Source organism: Triplophysa dalaica, chromosome 7 (genome assembly GCF_015846415.1).
Source record: "Triplophysa dalaica isolate WHDGS20190420 chromosome 7, ASM1584641v1, whole genome shotgun sequence".
Classification (NCBI taxonomy): Eukaryota; Metazoa; Chordata; class Actinopteri; order Cypriniformes; family Nemacheilidae; genus Triplophysa; species Triplophysa dalaica.
In genome coordinates, this window is record NC_079548.1 from 20627873 (window position 1) to 20647694 (window position 19822).

At 39.4% G+C, this 19822-nt stretch overlaps 3 protein-coding genes across 3 annotated transcripts in view; 2 read left to right on the forward strand and 1 right to left on the reverse strand.

The window, feature by feature from the left end:
* The window catches only part of arhgap44a (Rho GTPase activating protein 44a), a 53273-nt gene extending 46054 nt beyond the window's left edge, over window positions 1-7219 (forward strand). Inside the window, 2 exon segments of the mRNA XM_056752724.1 lie at window positions 2464-2556; window positions 2559-7219. Of these exon segments, the coding sequence (XP_056608702.1) occupies window positions 2464-2556; window positions 2559-2620 (155 nt within the window). The 3' untranslated portion in view covers window positions 2621-7219.
* Window positions 7220-7812: 593 nt separating this feature from the next.
* Window positions 7813-9728, reverse strand: LOC130426169 (RING finger protein 222). Its single transcript, XM_056752763.1, has 2 exons — window positions 8696-9728; window positions 7813-8560 (listed from the first exon to the last, which is right to left on the reverse strand). Exon 1 carries the CDS (start codon window positions 9416-9418, stop codon window positions 8825-8827), a length of 594 nt encoding a protein of 197 aa, XP_056608741.1. The 5' UTR covers window positions 9419-9728; the 3' UTR covers window positions 7813-8560; window positions 8696-8824.
* Window positions 9729-10926: 1198 nt separating this feature from the next.
* ndel1b (nudE neurodevelopment protein 1-like 1b) lies at window positions 10927-19716 on the forward strand. The gene is made up of 9 exons (XM_056752751.1): window positions 10927-11045; window positions 12908-13002; window positions 14766-14919; window positions 16333-16481; window positions 16698-16834; window positions 16908-17078; window positions 17403-17494; window positions 17616-17761; window positions 18371-19716. The coding sequence occupies exons 2-9, from the start codon at window positions 12917-12919 to the stop codon at window positions 18459-18461; spliced, it is 1026 nt and encodes a 341-aa protein (XP_056608729.1). The 5' UTR covers window positions 10927-11045; window positions 12908-12916; the 3' UTR covers window positions 18462-19716.
* Window positions 19717-19822: the final 106 nt, after the last annotated feature.

Here is a 19822-nt window from a genome sequence, read left to right on the forward strand (position 1 = left end):
TATATATGAATTTTCCATTTAATTAATCTTCTTTAGCAGTCAGGATTAAAAATGCCCCCTTTTAGGAAAACTTTGCCTTTTCGAATGACATCCATTATAAAAAATCATTTCTTAAAAATGTCACAAGTTTATACCATTCTGATCAAATAAAAAACAGACATAACACTTTTTCCCTATTTTCCATTCAGTTCCTATGGTGGTAATTTTTTACTAAGGACCACAAGTTCGACCATTGTTTCAGGCCTTTTCAAATAAAAAATATTTTTGGTTCACATAGCCACTGCTACAAACGTCCCCAATTTGTGCACCATTCCAAAAGGAAAAAGATAAATACAAATTCGAAACAAATTTTTCTGAAAATATTTCAGAAGTGACCAAACAGTAACAGAGGGTTAACCACAATTCCAAAATGTAACCATCGTTTTATTGTAACATTTTTTTGTAGTTAATCCATAGCAACCACAATTTTACTATAGTCTATCACCTCAATATCCAGAGTTTAAAGTGAGGTTGTAAAAAGTGCCCCAGAACTGCCCCCAAATTCTTCTAATTTTGTTTTAACAGAACAAAAAAAAACAATAATTCTTTCTACTATGGTAGTCGATGATGTCTTGGAAATCTCAGTTGCTAACATCTTCCAAACATTTTTGTGTTCAACCAAAAAAGACATTTAAACAAGTTAAACAACTTGAAGGTGAGTCAATTTGAGACACAATTTTCATTTTTGGGTGAACTGTCCCTTTTACCAGAAATGGTGATAAAACCTCCAAAAACATGGTTACTATATTTATGCTATAATAAAGCTTTGGTTCATTTGGTTCATTTTATTTTCGCACGTCTTGAAGAGATGAATATTAAATCCACGAGGAAAGACAATAGCTTAATCTGGCACTGTGATAATGTGAGATGTCAATGTTAACATGCCCAAACTACACGCTTCACCTTTAAAGTTGGGAACCTGCCCCAGTTAAAGTAGATCCTGTTGTCTTTGTATCATTCTAGCGGCCGCTGTGTGGCTCTGAATGTATGTTCTCTCATGTGAGGCCTGTCTGTCAGTCATTCTTCTGAGCACTGATTGATGTATGACTCTTTTATCCCCTATCATCGTTGTGCACCTTGCAGCTGTGTGAGGCCAGGGACTGAGTGTGGGCTGAGTGTGAGGGGGACATTAGGGTAAGCCAGAACCTGCTGTGCCCGTGCCATAGCTTCATCTCACACACGCCGCCTGGGCTGGTGCTGTCGCTGAATCCGGGGCCTACTGCAGCCTTGCTCTGTCTCATATCGTAACACTTCCCTCTCCAGCTCTCTCATTCTCTCAAGGCTCGTAGGGCTGTCATGGGCTTCTCCATTTTGTCAGTGTAGTCTGTGCATGGTGTGAGACTGGTCTGTGCATGGCTTACGGCCTTACCTCCCGGATCGGCATCACGCATCCCAACGTGGTCGCTTCTGAAGTTCATCTCAACGCCTTTTGGCCCCGACCTCATATCCTGTTCCATATTCTCATGCCCCACCCCAAAAGGCCCACGATTGGGTATAGGTGCTAACGAAACTCTCCAACCCCTGCCCCACCCCACACGGTCGTGAATACTCCATCTGCGTGCATTTCACTCTTGCAAAGGGGAGGTCATCTCAATCAGAATACAGTTCACAAATCTGCACAGTCCAATGACACGTTTTTTGCTGTTATCACATTCACTTTGCACCCATCTCGTTGTCTTGTTGTCAAGTTTTTAGTTTTTTTGTCAGTGTTAGGGGGTAACGCACATTAGAAACTGCCCTAAATTTTTTATGGTTAGTGTTATTTTGTAAGTTTTATTCTCTTCTTTCTCAAAACAAAATGGTTGATTTATTTACTGCCTCCAAATTCTGTGTACAGAACAACATAGATAGTGCTTGATATTAAAGGAATAGTTCACTCAAAAATACATTTCTACATCATCATGTGGTTCAAACCTGTATATGGCTCTTTCGCAAAGAAGATATTTTGAGAAATGTCTCCTTATAATGATAGTCAATGGGGGCCAATGTTGTTTGGTTACCTACATTCGTCAGAATATCTTCTTTTGTGCTCTCAGATAAAGAAGAAGGTCATGCAGCTTTGGAATGACAAGAGGATGAGTAGAAATTTCATTTTTTGATGAACTCCACTGAATTTCAGCTTGAAATATTGTAGAGCCTGCAACACAATATCTAGAGACCACTACGCATTTAACATGAAAAGAATCAGATCCAATGGCCCAATGGTGCAGAATCCCAGAAAATGCCCTTATATGCTTCTCTGTCGCAACAGATACAACGCTCTTCGCTTCTTTGCCTCTAACATCGCCCTGAAAACTGAACCTACTTTTTGCTTTCTCCTTTTGTCTTCTCCAACATCTTCTTCATCACCATTTCCATCTTCTCTCTGTTTTAATGTGTCTTTGTTGCTTCACCATCTTGGCCATCGCTCTCATGATCCTCTAGCAGATTTCTTCAGTTTGGAAATCCCCTCCTTCAATGTCAATCTGGACAGCCTGCTGGACGAGTTCAGGGTGGTTCCCTGTCGGAGCTCCTTTGCGCGGTCAGCTCTCCGGAGGGGGAGTCCGTGTCCGAGGAGGAGGGCCAGAGCACCACGCTTTAAGCCCTGAGCCCACCCAGCAGTTTGTCAGCCTCGTCCCAAGTGAAACCCGCCCTTGCCAAACCCCGGAGACCCGCCTCTTCTGGTCTGCGACATGACATGGGAGACTAAAACAGTCGCAAACCTCTCAACAGGTGCCATAAAAACGCAACAGAATGGATTTCATTCAAAACCCCACTGAGGAACCAGGAGTTAGGTGTTCCTGTTCGTTTCTCGAACGATTGTGTCTGTCTGTGTTGTTGGTATCGTTTTATTTGGATGTTTTTATTTCTGCCTTATCAGAGCTGCAGTTACAAAACAAGTGCACATAGGAAGCAATTCGCTGACTTCAGATGATCCTCACACACTTTGTTGTGCTGGAGGATATGGATCTTAGGCCTTCTTTGCTTTCCCTACAGGGTCCAAGGAGATACTCTTTCTAGATGTACAATAGTGGCATATAGCATGCAGATTTATTTGTGTCTAATTTTGCAGTGCTTGGGCCTCATATGTGGTCTTTCTCTCGGTCACATCAGCTCTTTCTGATTTCGCAATATCTTTAACCTTCACGCTACATTGCTTTAGCAAAGATAGTACAATAAACTATTTGAGTTAAAGGGATAATTCGGAGGCAAAACAAAATAAATTCCATCATGCTTTACTTACCCTCAAGGCATCCTGGCTGAATATGACTTTCTTCTTGAAGAATAATGCAGTCAAGAGTTATAATACCAATTTTTTGAAGCTCCAAAAATTGCATCCATCGATCACATAACTGCTCGCCACGGCTCCGCGGTCTTAACCAAGGTCTTCTGAAGCGGTAAATTTCCGGAAAAACAAGCTTCTAGTTCACGTGCAGCAGATAGATAACGGAAGCTGGACATTATCATTAATAGTGCTGACAATATGGTTATTTCTCTTAAACAAACGCATTGATTCTCTTCAGTAGACCTTTGTTACGACCACGGAGCCGTGTCAAGCAGTTTTTTGATTAATGGATTCACTTTTTGGAGCTTCAAAAAATAGCCCCCCATTCACTCCCATTCTACCGCTTGTATGAAAAAACGTGGTTTTATAACTCCTACTGCATCATTCTTCAAGACGATAGTCATATTCAGTCAGGATGCCGTGAGTGTGAGCAAAACATGGGGGAATTTTGTTTTGCCTCTGAAATATCCCTTTAATAGTTGGGTTAAACAGCTGCTGTAATAGCTCATAATACAGTGAAATAACTGCTGCAGTACAATATTATACAGTCCCAGAAAGCAAGTTAGGTGGGTGGTAGAAAATCCAGGGCTCCCACGATCACAAAAACTTGAAAATATCAGGAAAATGTTAATGTGTGGATTCAACCGAGGGGGAAACTGGAAGTCTTTAAATGTCACTGAAAACTTATAAGGGAAAGTCTATATTTCTGTAGAAATACAAATGATTATACAAATATTTGTAGTTTGGTTCTAATGTATTTTGTCAGACAGAGATTATATGTTAAGAATCTGTAAACATATTTTTAATTCATTGATCCAAAGGTGTGGGAACCCTGGAGCTATTTAATTTGTCTTGATCCATACAAAGAAATCGTTCTTGCCCTAACATGGGTCCTATCGTAATACGTTTCTCCCAGATATTTTCATACTTTTAGGAGACACTACCAAGACTACCGCCTTGCATTTTCTGTTGTCTCTCTGCAGCCACATGCCCTCCAAAGTGCTTCATGCAGTGCCACACTATCCCTTATGTATATACCCTGAACTGTGTACAAAGATGTGTAGATACGTGTCAATCAGAGGACAATGAAAAGGCAAATATGAATTATATATTCATAAATGTGACATGCCATATTTATCTTGTATAGAGAAAATGTTCTGAGTATTACTTTGTCCCTGAGCACTTTTTGTCAGGTTCACATAGCAAGTGAGTTTTTTGCACTTTTGTAAGCCATGAACTATGTGTAGAATATGAATGCAGGCGTTTAGGTAAAGTTACTGTACTCCCGAGAGAGATTTATCCCTAAAGCAACCTCATCGATAACAGCCTTAATCGACAGCAACAACAGAAACTGTATAGATCAAAATAATATATGAAGTCAACAGATTTTACTAGATGTATAACATTTCTTCAAATCTTTATATTGTAAAGCAACTGGTGGATTACATAAGTGAAAATGACTCGGCAGAAACATGGACCCCTTAAAAGTAGTCGGACACTTAAGTCATACTTTAAAATATGAATACATTAGACAACTTTTAAGATGTAATGCAAAATTTCATGTGTCACAGTAATTTTAGTGGACGTATGAAGTCAGAAATGAATTGCCACAAAGTAACGAAATGCTTTGTGTTTTTAATTCTGTTCTCGCAAAGTCCTTACGTTTAATCATTTAAAACCTAATCGTCCTTTTGTGAAATATTTTGCTTGAAAAATGTGTTTCTACTTTCTTTAAAATACCATTTAAACATCTTTAATGTGCCTCGAGTGTCCAAATCCTTTAAGGGGCCATGGTAGTGTATCTCCACATATAATGATACAGATATAACTTGGCAGGGATCCTTTTTATTAAATGTTACCTTAAAGGTATCAACCCCAACAAATCCTTTAGTTTCATTGCTGTTCCCCAAACTAATCTAATGCCGAACCGAGATGGCACAAGCTTGGCCGGTTGTTTGCTCAACAACCGGATGCTGCAGTTTCTAATATCTGAACTTGTACAAAACTTTAGGACTTTATTAAGATCAAACAACGTGGATTAACTTTTGTCTATAGCTTGTGATAGGAGTGGGCACAACAAACTTCTGAACGATCATCTCGACTGGCGGTGGAATAGCCATGGCTTACTTCTCTACTTTCTCTATATGAATAAGCATTAGTGTATGTCAGGGACAAGAGGACTTTTTTTTTTCGTTTTGCTGAAATCTGTGATATGCCTCGGTGTGTGTTCTTGATGAAATATAGTCTAATGATTATTGGTGACTGAGTTCTAGTTGTAGTTTATACACAATAATACTTGCAAGTGCCCTCACTATCAGTATTTATAATCTGAAGCTAACGGTGAGTTTCGTGCGTACGTGAGGTTCTGTTTGTGCCGATTCTGCTTTGTTCTGTGAGGAAGCAGTCGTGTGTGTGTAAGTGTGTGTTTGCGTGCGCTGGTTGAATGTGATTTGGCCTTTACTCTGATGTGCACTGGGGTAAAAGCACATTGATACGTTATAGCAGCTGCAATAGACGCATGGTTTATTTTCTTGACTAAGGTGACACTTTAAAGCTCATGTCTTTCTATTAGCGATTATACCGAATGCTTCTGTAATTGTTATTGGGAGGGTTTTATACAGTGTGTATATGCATTCTCATTTAAGTTCTGTACTGTTTTTTCAGATGAAAGGCACAAGGTATGTCACATCAAAAGAGCATCTTTAAATGGAGCCAGGGTTTGTCATGAGGTTTCCTTCTTTGTTTGTTTGTAACAATACTTTTGTCCAGTAAATGAAATGTTTAAGATAGTGTTTTAAGTAGAGTGGATGTAATAGCCATGAAAAGTGTTGCAAACAGAATTTACTGTAATGTAGGTCCACACAGAATCTGCATGTGGGAGTCCAGGTCCTATTTTATTTCAAAAGGAAAGAAATTAGAAATTATATTTTGGCTAAGTCTGTTTTAGGACCGTCAAGAAATTTTTTTAATGATAATCAAGCACATTTTCATCCCAGTTCTCATTACTGTAATGCAAAAAATATATATATTGCAATATTATTTAAGCTACATTTATGCATCATACTCGTATTTGTTGTAATTGCCTTAATTTATAGCCCATTATTTTAAAAAGATGTGGTGTTACGGTATTTTTACTACAGTACGGAACACAATTATTACAGTAATGAAAATAACGAGAACAAAAATTAACCTATAAATGCCCCCAACAATGGAAAATAATAATGAACGCAAAGAAATTACTGCCACATAAAGACAAAGAGAAAATATTGTTTTTATTGCTATGAAATAATTGGTGATTCATAAACATTTTTCATTCTTAACTTTTCAGAGATTTCTGTGTGTGGCCTACTGATTCCTTGATATGATTTTAAAACATATCACTCTTATCACTTTTCTTTGGAATGCAGGAACATGATGGTGTTGTGTTTTGAGTAAATAAAATGTAATACACGCATTAAAGTGAAAAATGTGTAAAGATAAATCAGTTCAATAATTTATTGGTTATACTTCTTAACAACATGAATTGTTTAAAAACATGTTTAGAACAGAATGGCCAAACATGTGTTAAAGTCCAGTGGGTGGGTGTGGCAGAACAGACCATGCATTTCTTATTTCCTTTAGATAATTCTGTTTCCAATGACACGTTACCAGCCAAAAGACAACCGAGACAAGAATGAAGCAGGGATTTGTGAACAGGGGATGAGTTAATTATGAGTGCACATTATCCAACAATGTACAGTCCTTTTCACACCTGCTTATACCCAACTAATGTACAAATCTGCCTGTCAAATGTACAAATCACACCCTCCTCAGCTTAGCATTTCAGTGGAAAAACACAGTGTGTACTGTGAAGCCTGCTGCAGTCCTTATCAGAATGTCAGAAATACATATATATTAAACTCTACATTTGTAATACTTCTGGCGCAAGTGCTTTTGTTTGCTTGTGAGTGTTCTTTAACTGCTCTTATAACAATGTTTACATTCTCATGTAATATATTACGTCAGCACCTGACCGGTCATTTCTGATCTCTCTCGCTATATATATATATATATATATACTGTATATATAAAAAAGCTTGCTTACTTAAAATTAGATCAACTATACTTAGCTCTATTCACTGTTGTAGTCTTTGTGAGACATGTTTTGCTCTTATGATTTTTGTTGTCCTACTGTTGACCCCGTTGCTTCCATTGTTTACCCAACTTGTAAGTCGCTTTGGGTAAAAGCATCTGCTAAATGACTAAATGTAAATTTATTGTAATTTGATAGGATTAATTTGTGTTGTAACACATCTCATCTGCGATCATTTTACATTTATATTTATAACGCTTTAATCCAAGGCGACTAACATTTCGCATTTTGACTTCAGTCCCCATTGACTTGCATTGGTTTTGTGACCATACAGTAGAGGTCAATGGGGACCAAGTGTTTTTGGTTGCCAACATTTTTCTAAATATCTTCTTTTGTGAAAGAAAATCACACAGGTTTAAAATGACAACAGGGTGGGTAAATGATGACAGAATTTTAATTTTTGAAGGTGGACTATTGATTTAAAAGCCAACAATAAAAATGACACAAAGCTAATTTTACGAGTAAGAAAAGCATTAAAGCACTCAATGTCAGATATTTGTTTGAACTCAAATGTTTCACATTCCTTTTTTCGTATATAAATGTATCTATCTTTCTCACTCACATCATTTTTTTACACTATACTCTGTCGACAATTGCCTAAATCTCAAAAGAAACACGTGACACACACATGAGTTAATCCATTGAAATTCTCCTGAAAACACAAAGCCAAAACATTTTCTTTTAGTAAACAGAGCACTGGCCAATGGGGAGAATGTCTGGTATAAATGTACAGAGCAGATTCCTAAAGGTTTAGACGTACAGTGAGAAAACACTGATGCACATCTCAATCTGGTATGATTATCAAGTTAATCAGAATGTGAGGTAAACCAATCAGTCATTTCAAGTCTGAAGATGTTTGTCAGCCTGTGTGACAAGACTTTCTTGAGAAAGGGTGTGTATTATTCCTAACAATGCAATAAAACAGGTTCACTGGAAAGCCACCCTTCCCCAGTCTCAAACTCCACATCCATGGGAGATGAAACTGAATCTCACAATGGTTTCTCTGAGAACAAGTGACGAGCAGGTGACCAGCTCATCTTCGCAAGTTTAAATGGTCTTCTGATAGATGAGTCGCGTTGGGCTCAGATGACATTTGAGTTCCTCGGTTGCTTTGTACATCACATCTAAAACAAAATAAATAAATATGTGTGACACAACAATATGAATGCTGCTATTTTCTGTAATGTTCCACATAGCCATATGTCCACCCCATAAGTCATTCAGAGGCATGCCAGAACAAGCCTTGGACATGATCTCACCAGAAACCCTCTGTTATTCAGCCTTCTGTGACTTGTGAAACCAGTAATTTCACAAAAACCAAGACTGGTTTCAAAGTGTACCACATTAATCCAGTTGAAGTGGTCATATCTGCGAAAATGCCCCACTGTTCAAGCTAAGAGAACCCATGGAAGCGTGGCCACCACCAAAGCCAGTAATGTGAAAGTGATCATTAAGATGAGAAGACAACAGGAGATTGTGCAAAATCTGGGTGCTCGGCTGTAGTTGTGATGCATGGCTGATGTTGTTCCCATGCCTATGACATCACTTTCTTTCATGGGTCGACCAGCCTCACTTATAATGAACACATCAGAAGAGTCTTTAGGACAGATGAGCCTTCTTCTACACAGTCTGCATGTGATCTTCCTAAAACACGCAGAGATACAAGCAAAACCTCGTGATCTCCCAGCATTCCCAGACAACACAGTGGTGGTGGACACAGATGGCACCGCTAAAGTCTTCCCAGTGTTTTTGGCTTCGGCAACTGAGGCTGTGAATCCGTGGAGCTTCGCGATGAATGTAATGTGTCTACAGACCGGACAGACGATATTGTCCCGTTGATTAGATCCTTTCAGGTTGGCATTCAGCAGGGTTCGTACGAGGCAGTCGTGGCAGAAACGGTGCCCGCAGCTGAGCGTCCTGACACTGTCCGACAGACTCTCGTAACAGACCGGGCACTCGCTGTCCTGAGCCTCTTCATCCATATCTCTGAGAGGAAGAATCGCGGTTTGGGTGCTCTTGAATGGTGCGTGTGAGCGTCAAGGTAAACAGAAGAGCGCCGAAAGAGAAGTCGAAGTCGAACTGGCGCATGTAGGCGGAAACTCGCATAAGATAAAAACACATGTGACGGTGCGTCGCGAGCATTGTCATGTGAAATATGTTGCTAGACTAGATTGCCCACAACTGCAACAGAAGTAAAGAGAAAAATACACAAGTTAAACAAACGAAAAGATAAACATAAGTGCACATGTGCTTACAAGTTTGCTGATTAAAAGCGTAGTCTGTGATGTTTGTTCGAGTGAGATTTATAACAAATACTTGAATGCTGTAAAATATGTATTTAACACGTTACCTGTAATATGTTTGTATGTTTACTTTGTTTTTCTGATATGTTTTGTTACTGAAATAAAGCTTTACTATAGTAAAAAAATATCACATTTTTGTGTTAGTATTTCTTTGTCTTTTTGATACGGATCTCTGTGTCTGTAATAAAATTTAAGATTCTTATCAATATTTAGATATTAAATTATTTTTGTAATAAAACAATAGTAAAATAAAACTGTAATTTTTACAAACAAACTAGATAGATAGATAGATAGATAGATAGATAGATAGATAGATAGATAGATAGAGATAGATAGATAGATAGATAGATAGATAGATAGATAGATAGATAGATAGATAGATAGATAGATAGATAGATAGATATAGATAGATAGATAGATAGAGATAGATAGATAGATAGATAGATAGATAGATAGATAGATAGATAGATAGATAGAGATAGATAGATAGATAGATAGATAGATAGATAGATAGATAGAGATAGATAGATAGATAGATAGATAGATAGATAGATAGATAGATAGATAGATAATAGGAAAATCGCGCCATCTGGTGGTGTTTATTGTGTACATAACACACTCTTAACATTGTTCGTCCGTTTCATAAAATAGTTTGACAGTCTATCCTTTCCTTTGTTTTTCTGATATGTTTTGTATCTTAAATAAAGCTTTACTATAGTAGCTTATATTTATTTAATAAAAAAATATTTAAATATTATGTTTGTAGTATTTCTTCTTTGTCTTGATACCGATCTTTGTGTCTTTAATACAATTTAAAAAAAAGAAAAAAAGATTCATATCAATATTTAAATATTAAATTATGTTTGAAAATAAAACAATTGTAAAATAAAACAGTAATTTTACAAACAAACTAGATAGATAGATAGATAGATAGATAGATAGATAGATAGATAGATAGATAAAAGGAAAACGCGGCGTCTGGTTGTGTGTATTGTGTATGTAACACACTCTTAACATTGTTCGTCCCGTTTCATAAACTTGTTAGACAGTCTATCCTTTCTGTATAATGAAACAATAATTTGGCCACACGTCACCGAAAGTATAGCATTCCTGACATAATAAACAAGAGCATGCATTGCGAAAGTTTCGCTGACGGCACCGTGACGCAATGACGCGGTGTCGTCATCTTTACCGGAAGCTGAAGAGGGAAATCAGTGGAGTCGCGTTGGCATTTTCATCTGCCGACTCTCAAGCGCACGGGAGGAGCCGCGTCTGTTATCTGGTCTCAGGAACAGGACATGCTAAGGTAAGATTTGACGCCTTTAAACACATTTAATATATGATTTTAAATGTGACGACACTGACTTGTACTTCATCGTTTAGTGGCCGATTTGATGTGTTGCTCTCTTCTGTCACACAGCCAACATGATTTCCGCTTAACCGATGATAAAGGAGAGACACAGACACGGACGTCGCTTGGTTTCATAGTGATTTTATTGTGGACTATATTAGATATTGACCTTTAGTGGTTGAGGTTGTTCACGTCACGCTGGCCTGCCCAGCATAACATCAACCTGAACGAATCGCCGCGAATTTAAACCGATCAGCGTGTTTACAAGCCTTCAGACACCGTTAAAGACCGGTGCATTCCCATTAAGCGTTTGTGCTGTTAATATAAATTAAAAAGTAATGTTTTTATACATTGAGTGACCTCTGGTCAAGTGGTCTGTCATTTTACGTCATTTCTGTCCTGCGTCATGACGTCCTTGACAAACGAATACGAACTTTATTATGTCTTACATATTAATATACATTGTATAAATGATGTCCTACCGTTAATAAATAACAAATGTTGCGTCTTGAGGTGGATAGAGGTGACTTTGAAAAACAAATCAAGACTGCTTGAATTGAGCATTTATGACAGATAAATAACAGAACACGTGATGTTATACGCATCCTTGATAATGCATGCTGCTTAAAAGATGAAGTCTATCAAAGCACTCTTCACTAGATTTGGTTTGTTACCCAGAAGGGTGTTGTGTGTTGTGTGATGCTGGAAATCTCTGGCCTCTCTTCTGAACCTCTGACTGTGCCCAGAGTTTAGGTAAGTAGTCCTGTGGTGCGGGACAGGCGCTCTGTGGCCGGACAGATGGCCTCGCTGTTAGGAATGGGATGTGGGTGGAGTGAGGAACACTGTATAGTTAGCTAAAGACTTTATAAATGGACAAAACTGAAAAGACATCAGCTTTGACTGACCTCAGGAGAACATACAGTTGAAGTCCCTGTTACTGTTTTTCTGGTATATGGCTTAATTTTCTACATTTGTTTGTTGTGTATGTGCTTCATTTCTATAAATAGTGGCTTTTTATATTTTTGGACTCCCTTTGGATTGCTCTAGGATGGTTTTGCATTAGTACATTGAAACATAGGAAGTCTAATATAGCCTCGTTCATAATATCTTATGTCATTTTCTTGCCCTCCGGGATTTTGATAAAGTAGTACTGTTGTTCCCCAGTCATGCAAAGGCAAAGAACATACAAAATGATATTATCTTTTCTCTTTTAATGGTCTCATGCTGTACATACATTTTCGCTAATCTGGGGAGTGTTTTAATTTGAGTTTGCACTGAAACTGAACCATATGACACTCCTGTGAATCCGAAGCACAGATATGTGAAATATTTCTTGCTGCTTTTGAAGCAAAACAGGTGCATCTGCTGCTGTTGTCTTGGGAGGTCATGTGGGAAGAATCATCTCTCTGCTCCCCGTCATGATCTGATGTAATGATCATCCACAGGCTGTGCCCGTCAAACATATTATGACCCAAATCAAGAAAGAATGAGGAGTCTGTGATTAAAAAAGTTCCATGTCGACGTTCTTTCAAGCCACATGTGCTTTGGATTAGGAGAAGACTGAAATGGTCTGTTCATCACACAAAGCTGTCGTGATAACTTGTGAGCAAGCAAAATTGTCCATATTGCAAAAAATGGCTAGCAAGCAAATACAGCCGTACTGTATTTGGAGTCAAATGTCAAAATGAGGACGCACACCATGGGTCCTCTGCTTTAGATTTGTCTGTTGTTGGGTTGTTCATGGGACAAAACTGCAGTAAGGGGTACGACTGATGTGACTTTGTGAGGACTGATCTAATTCTCTTTGGCTTCCACAGGTCCCCAACATGGACACAGAGATGATGCAGAAGTTCTCATCAAAAGACGAGGAAATCAATTACTGGAAGAGTTTGTCTCTCAAATACAAGAAGAGGTAGGCCATGAACTATGTGTGTTTCGCTATAAAGGCAGCAGTCAGCTGAGCATTTTTTTTTGCAACAGTAAGCATTTGCTTGACTTAGCTTTGTATTTGTTAGTTATGTTTTTTTTTAAGTTTGTCATTTACTCACTCGTCGTTTCAAATCGATTTGACGTAGAATATATTTTTACTCAAAATTCACTAATGTCACAAGTTGTCATTAGCTTTCAGGAAACAGCTATTATTAACGGCTCCTCACACAATCTTCTTCTCTCCTCCTGACGGGTCACAAATCTCATTTAGAGTCTGTTTTTTGCCAAGTGACACGTAACCTTTGTTGTTCAACCTGACACAACTGATCTAGCTCTTTTCATTTTAGAGCACTTTTCATTTTTTAAGTAAATGCGTGCAGAGGTTTTCCACACAAAGCTAAACATGTAACGTAGAGGATTGTCATTCAGGGACTGTTTTGTGTTCATGTGTACAGGCAGAAGCATCAGGTGATGAATGGCTGTAATGTTACTGTAACACCTTTTGTCATGGAAAAACTGAGAAAATCCCACAACACGTACACAGCAGGTTTCATTGGCCCTGACAAAAGAGACCTACAGAAACACTGTAAAGATGCTCAATAGCCCCATCTGTCCAGTTCTTCTTTTGTGTTTTGTCTGGTTTGTAACATGTGGTACCCTTTGCTGTCGGTAAACCCAATTGATTTTAAAGGATCACTCATTGTTCTCATTCCCTTTTAGCAGATATCGTCATTAAAGCAGACTTTAAACACAATGTTTAGGTGTTAGCATTTAGCCCAGACTGTGTTTTTGACATGACCATACTTGGAAAGGGAATGTTCGTGATCTTAAAGACAGCTCACAGTTGGCACAGACTCCTCTGCTGAATGTGTGTCTGGTGATGATGGTCTCTGTTGGTTCTCCAGCAGCGCTGCTCTGAGCTCTCACACTCCCTCAACACATGCTCAGACTCCTGTGGGTTGTGGCTTTACTGCCCCAGAAGTTTGGTGGAGGACAGGAAGTTTTCAAATCCCAGGAATTTCCTGCTGAGGAAGGAGCAAAACATGCGTTCATGGAAATACTTACAACCTTTTAACTTGAATGGGAGTCCAGACTTTCTATAGTCGCGTTAGTTGAGTACCAAAGCAGGAAATTTTGTTCTTGTTTTCTTGTTTTCTCATTTCTTTTAAGTTCTTCAAAACCAATATAGCGAAATTGTCAAAAGTACATTCGAAGAAGGGTCGTCTATCATAGATACTTGATCTTTTGACTTTTCCAGTTTTCTTCGGCTTCAAGAGCCAGTCAGTCTGCTGAGCTCATTTCCTGCTACCAGCCCTCTCTATTCATATCCAACCTGTGTCCCCTGACCTCTGACCTTCAAGGGGTCACATTGAACATTTGCCTAAATTTGCCATTGTGCAAATGCACTCGGAGTAGATCTTCATGAGATACGAGCATGACATTAACGCTGTGGTTTTATTGTGGTTGAGATCGTGACACGTGATGGTTGGGTTACACTAGGATGTCCCGACTCGTCACCTCGGACCTCCAAAGTAGATTCAGTCTGAATGGCCACAATCCTGAGTCACCAAAATCATTATCTGCTCTTGCACCAGCTGTCAGGGTGTGAACACTTGAAGCGCGTCACCCCCGTCTGGGTGTCAATTTGTATTGCATAAGTAATGTGATGATCGGACGGTTGCGGTCACAGATGGCTGCTGATGTGTGACTGGAGGCTGATGAGAGTGATGTTTGATATATCTGCAGTTATCATGACGCTCAAGAGGAGCTGCAGGAGTTCCAGGAGGGCAGTCGGGAGCTGGAGGCTGAGCTGGAGGCTCAGCTCAGTCAGGCGGAGCATCGTATTCGAGACTTGCAGTCAGAGAACCAGAGGCTGAAGAACGAGGTGGACATACTTAAGGTATGACGGTCCATAGGCAGAACATATGGTGTTTTCAAACAAGAATTCAATGTATTGTGTGTTTATGCTTGATTTTGGTGCAAAATGTGACCTGGAAGTGTTTATGACATTTAATTAGAGACTTGAAGTTGACAAGATTTTTTTTTTCCGAAAGGACGGTGCTATGACATCCTCCTTTTATAGGGTGTTTATTTCTAGTGTATCTCCAGTTGTAGATGTTGTGCTTGGCCATGAACATCACTGTGTGTTGTGAAGCACAGTGTCCAGGGTCTTGGTTAATCCCCAGCACACCGTAATTGGATGTCAGGATCAAGAAGGAGAAAATAGAAAGCTAATGACTCGGCAGAAAAGTTCACGCACTGCATCGTTTTTCTCCTAATATCCAGACGAAAATATCCTCAAAATGGCTTTGGCTCAGAGACACAAGGGCTGTGATTTCTACTGCTTATAAACACGGTCCCCTATCTTAAAATAAAATTGGTTTTGGTTGTTCCTAGCAGGCCCACAAAACACCATCGTATTCAGAGAAATCCTGAATTGGACTCTGCGGACTGAACTTGCAGTCATTGTGGGAAATATTGGACACTTATTATTTTGATTCAGTCCAAAACAATGCGCTCATTTAGACTAATGGAAGCGAGGTGGATATATACAGGAGCAGTTGTCATGATGTCCTGCTTTTCCTTACAGGAACACTTTATCCATTTATGAAAATTCAGTTTTTATGTACTCACCTTAGAACTGTTGCAAATCTTTATACATTTCTTTGTTCTGTTGAACGCAGAGAAAGATATTTGGAAGAATGTTTGAAGAACAGTTCTTGGACCCCATTGACCGTGTAGGAAAAATTACTTTTTAAAAATCTTTGTTCTGTTGAACCCAAAAGAAGATATTTTTTAACTCAAGCACACCGTTTTTGTGCACCATTGGCTACCATTGTAATTTTCTCTACTATGGTAGTCAATGGTGGCCGAGAACTGTTTGGTTGCAGGCATTCTTCCAAATATCTTTGATTTAATCAAAACAAAGACATTTATACAGATTTGGAACAACTGCAGGGCAAGTAAATGATGACAGAATTTTTATGTTTGGGTGAACTGTCCCTTTAATATCATTCCAATATTTCAAAACTTTGTCTTATTGAAGCAGAATTCTTTTGTTTTTTCACGACTCTGCGTCAATCACTGAAAACCAGGCTTGTCAAGCTTTAACAATGAACATGAATGTCATCCATAAGATGCCAAGTTATTCCAAAGTCTCCATTCACTTTTTTCCCCATTACATTTTTCTAAATATCTGTTTTTGTTGCTCCTGAAAAATGGTTTAACAGGCGTTTTGGGCGAACTGATGCTTGATGTTATATTGCGAGGTATCGTGTCTCACCCTGTGACTCCCCCGTGTCTCCGACTGTAGGAGAAACTGGAGCAGCAGTACGCTCAGAGCTATAAGCAGGTCTCTATGCTGGAGGACGACCTGGTCCAAACACGCGGCATAAAGGAGCAGCTGCACAAATATGTCAGGGAGCTGGAACAGGCCAACGATGACCTGGAGAGAGCCAAGAGGTACACAAACACACATGCTGAGTGCAACAGTTTCTGCCTTTCTAATCCAGCCTGGCCACGAGTTCCTGCATTTCCAAACTGCTGCTGTACCGTGTAGATATGCAGCTTGAAGTGAGCCTATATCTCTTCAAGGCGGACCGAAATACATGGCTCAAGTGTCCTGATAAAGATACATTCTGTCACCAGAGTGTTTAATGGTGGGCTGCTTTTGTGCAGGGCCACGATCACATCCCTGGAGGACTTTGAGCAGCGGTTAAACCAAGCCATAGAGAGGAACGCCTTCCTGGAGAGCGAACTGGACGAGAAGGAGTCACTGCTGGTGTCGGTGCAAAGGCTTAAGGATGAAGCTAGAGGTAGAGTTTACTACAGATGTGATGAACAGAAGTGACCGTTTATATTGGTTTAATAATCCTTGCTTTCTTGTAGATTTGAGGCAGGAGTTGGCTGTGCGAGAGAGGACGTCAGATGTCAGAATGTCGGCTCCCAGCTCTCCAACACTTGACATTGATAAGACTGACTCAGCTGTACAGGCCTCCCTGTCCCTTCCTGCCACACCTGTGGGGAAGAATATAGAGCATCCTTTTATCGCACAGAAAGGTACACCCTCCCATTTTGTCTTGTTCAGCACTATTAATGGACTAGTGTATATAAACCAGGATGAATAATGGGCCTTTGTAGACGCATTTTGATGTTTTCCACCTCCTTGGACAATAAAACAGGAGTGGTAGATTCCTTTTGCGTGCGTTCAAAACATCTTTGTCATTGAATATGTAATTTGCTTTTGTTATCATCTACAGTATTATTTTAGCCACCTTGAGCTGTAGTTTGCCTTTGAAAAAAACTGTATATGTCAACCTCAGCCTAATGTATGTTTATGTCTATTTTATATAAAAAATCCCTTTATTTATTTTCCTTTCAAAGCATTAACCAATGGCTGTGGAAGCTCCCCCCTGACACCCTCTGCACGCATCTCAGCCCTAAACATCGTTGGTGACCTTCTACGGAAAGTCGGGGTAATTCTTCAAATTCTGCCCTGTGTCAATGACGCATATTTTTTGGTCAGAAACAGATCGGACTTATTTTACCACTGGACATTTGCTAATGGAGAAACCTGTCACGTTTTTGTAATTGCAGGCTCTGGAGTCTAAACTAGCCGCCTGTAGGAACTTTGCCAAAGACCAGGCAGCGAGGAAGAATTACGCCACGGGAAATGGAAACCTCATGAACAGCAACGCAACAAAGTTCTCTCATTCGCTTCACACTACGTATTTCGACAAGACGTAAGAGCTTGGCCTTTCTGTTCCGTCTGCCCACTGACCAGGGATAGTTCACCCAAAAATGAAAATTCTTTCCTTATTTACTCTCAGGTTGTTCCAAACCTGCATACATTTTGTTGATTCTGCTGAACACAAAGATATTTGGAAGAATGTCAGTAACCGAACGGATCTCATCCTCCATTGACTCCCATAGAATTAGTTTTCGTTACTATGTGTTTGGTTATTGACATTCTACCAAATATCTTCCGTTGTGTCCAGCTGAACGAAGTCATTTATACAGGATTGGAAATACAGTAAATGATGACAGAATTTTCATTTTCGGCTGAACCATCCCTTTAACCAACAATATGAGCTATTAAAGTAATAGTTCACCCAAAAAGGAAAATTCTGTCCTTATTTATTCAACCTCATGTCATCTCAAACCTGTATGACATTCTTCTTCAGCACACAAAAGAAGATATTTTAAAGAAACTTGTTAAAAAAAAAATAACGGTTGTACCCATTCACTTGCATTTCTTTTTTGTCCATACAATAGATGTGAATGGTTAGCATCATGTTGTCATGACATCATTGTTCGTGTTTGCAAATTGCTTCCTCTTCATTTTTGCACAGAAATTTGAATGGACTAGATCCCGGTGCCCTGACCACCCTGGGCTCTCCGCGGGCCGTGTCTCCCCCCGGCATGCTCCCTCTCAGCGTGTGAGAGACCTTTCCAGCTACCTCAACACAAGTCCCAACACATTATGGAAGCAGAGAGGACACTTTAAATGAGTGTGTGTGTGAGCGCAGGTGTGTGTGTAAGAGAGAATGCAGAGAATGCCGTGCCTCCAGCGTGTCTGACAGGTGCATGTCAGGTGCGAGGGTCCGTTCCTGTGACCGCGTGGTTCCGCCGATCTCTGTTCTGCAGATCAGCTTTTCTCAGTTTTATCCTCACTTGAAGCCAGCAAAACGACAAAGGTCTGCCTCAGACCTTCTGCGTGAGGGGTTTTTAGTGTGTTGCACAATTAAAAGATGTATAAAAAAGGCTGAAAAGAATGAAAAGGGATTTTGTTTGTTTAAGGTGAACATCACTGTATGCTTAACAATGCAAGTGAATGTGTGTGTTGTATGTGTACTCGGAGCGTGCGGAAATCGGATGTAGATCTGAATGTTCCCTCAGTCTTTACTGGATTAGATGTTCACCTTTTTTCAGGCACAGTGTGTGGAGGCCGGGATAGTGCTGGAGTTAGATCATGGTATATCGCATGGAAACCGTCTTTAATGGAGCGCTTATGAAACGACAGATTTGGACATTATCTAGTTCAGAAATCAAGCTGAATGTGTTTCCAAGACAAAACCACGCTATTTGTGACAAGCTGCACTTCCATAGATGAATAAAGCACCATGTTAAGATTTGTCAAGCTGCAACAGTTATGACGACATCAACTTCCATTGACAAAAGCGTTTAACTTCAGAATTCAGCTTGGACTAAATCAATATCTGTGCAACGTGACCGTGGTCACATGAGTTGTCAGCGGTTGTATGAACCTCATTTCTTTCCCATGTGCCTCTGAATCTGCTGGTGAGTTTGAAATTCACTGTTTATTTATTTCACAGAAGCCAATGTGTGTTTTTCCACAGTGTTTAGGTTCTTTAACATGAACTACAAGAGCACTTGAGTTCATTTACCCCTGTTGTCTTTAATTTCACAGTTCTCATGCACTTTGTCGGCTGTTTTGTTATATTTTATGTATATAGATTTGTGAACAAAGCAGCGTTGCCCAGTGTATGTCTGTAGATACAAAAATTGGGCCAACGGTTTAATTTATTTGAGAATCTTTATGGCATGTTTTGACAAGGAGTAAATTTTACATACTGTGCTTTGGATTAAAATCATTTATCGAGATGTTACATCGGTTGTCTAATATGTGCATATAAATAAAGGGAAAAGGGTGTCAAGTGAATGTTTGCCGCTGATAGCACACAATGATCTGGACTCTGTTTATTTGATGTTTGCATTTACTTCTGCAGTATGTTTTTTTATTGTTTGCTCATCTGCAAATCGTCTCCTTACCTTCCAGATTT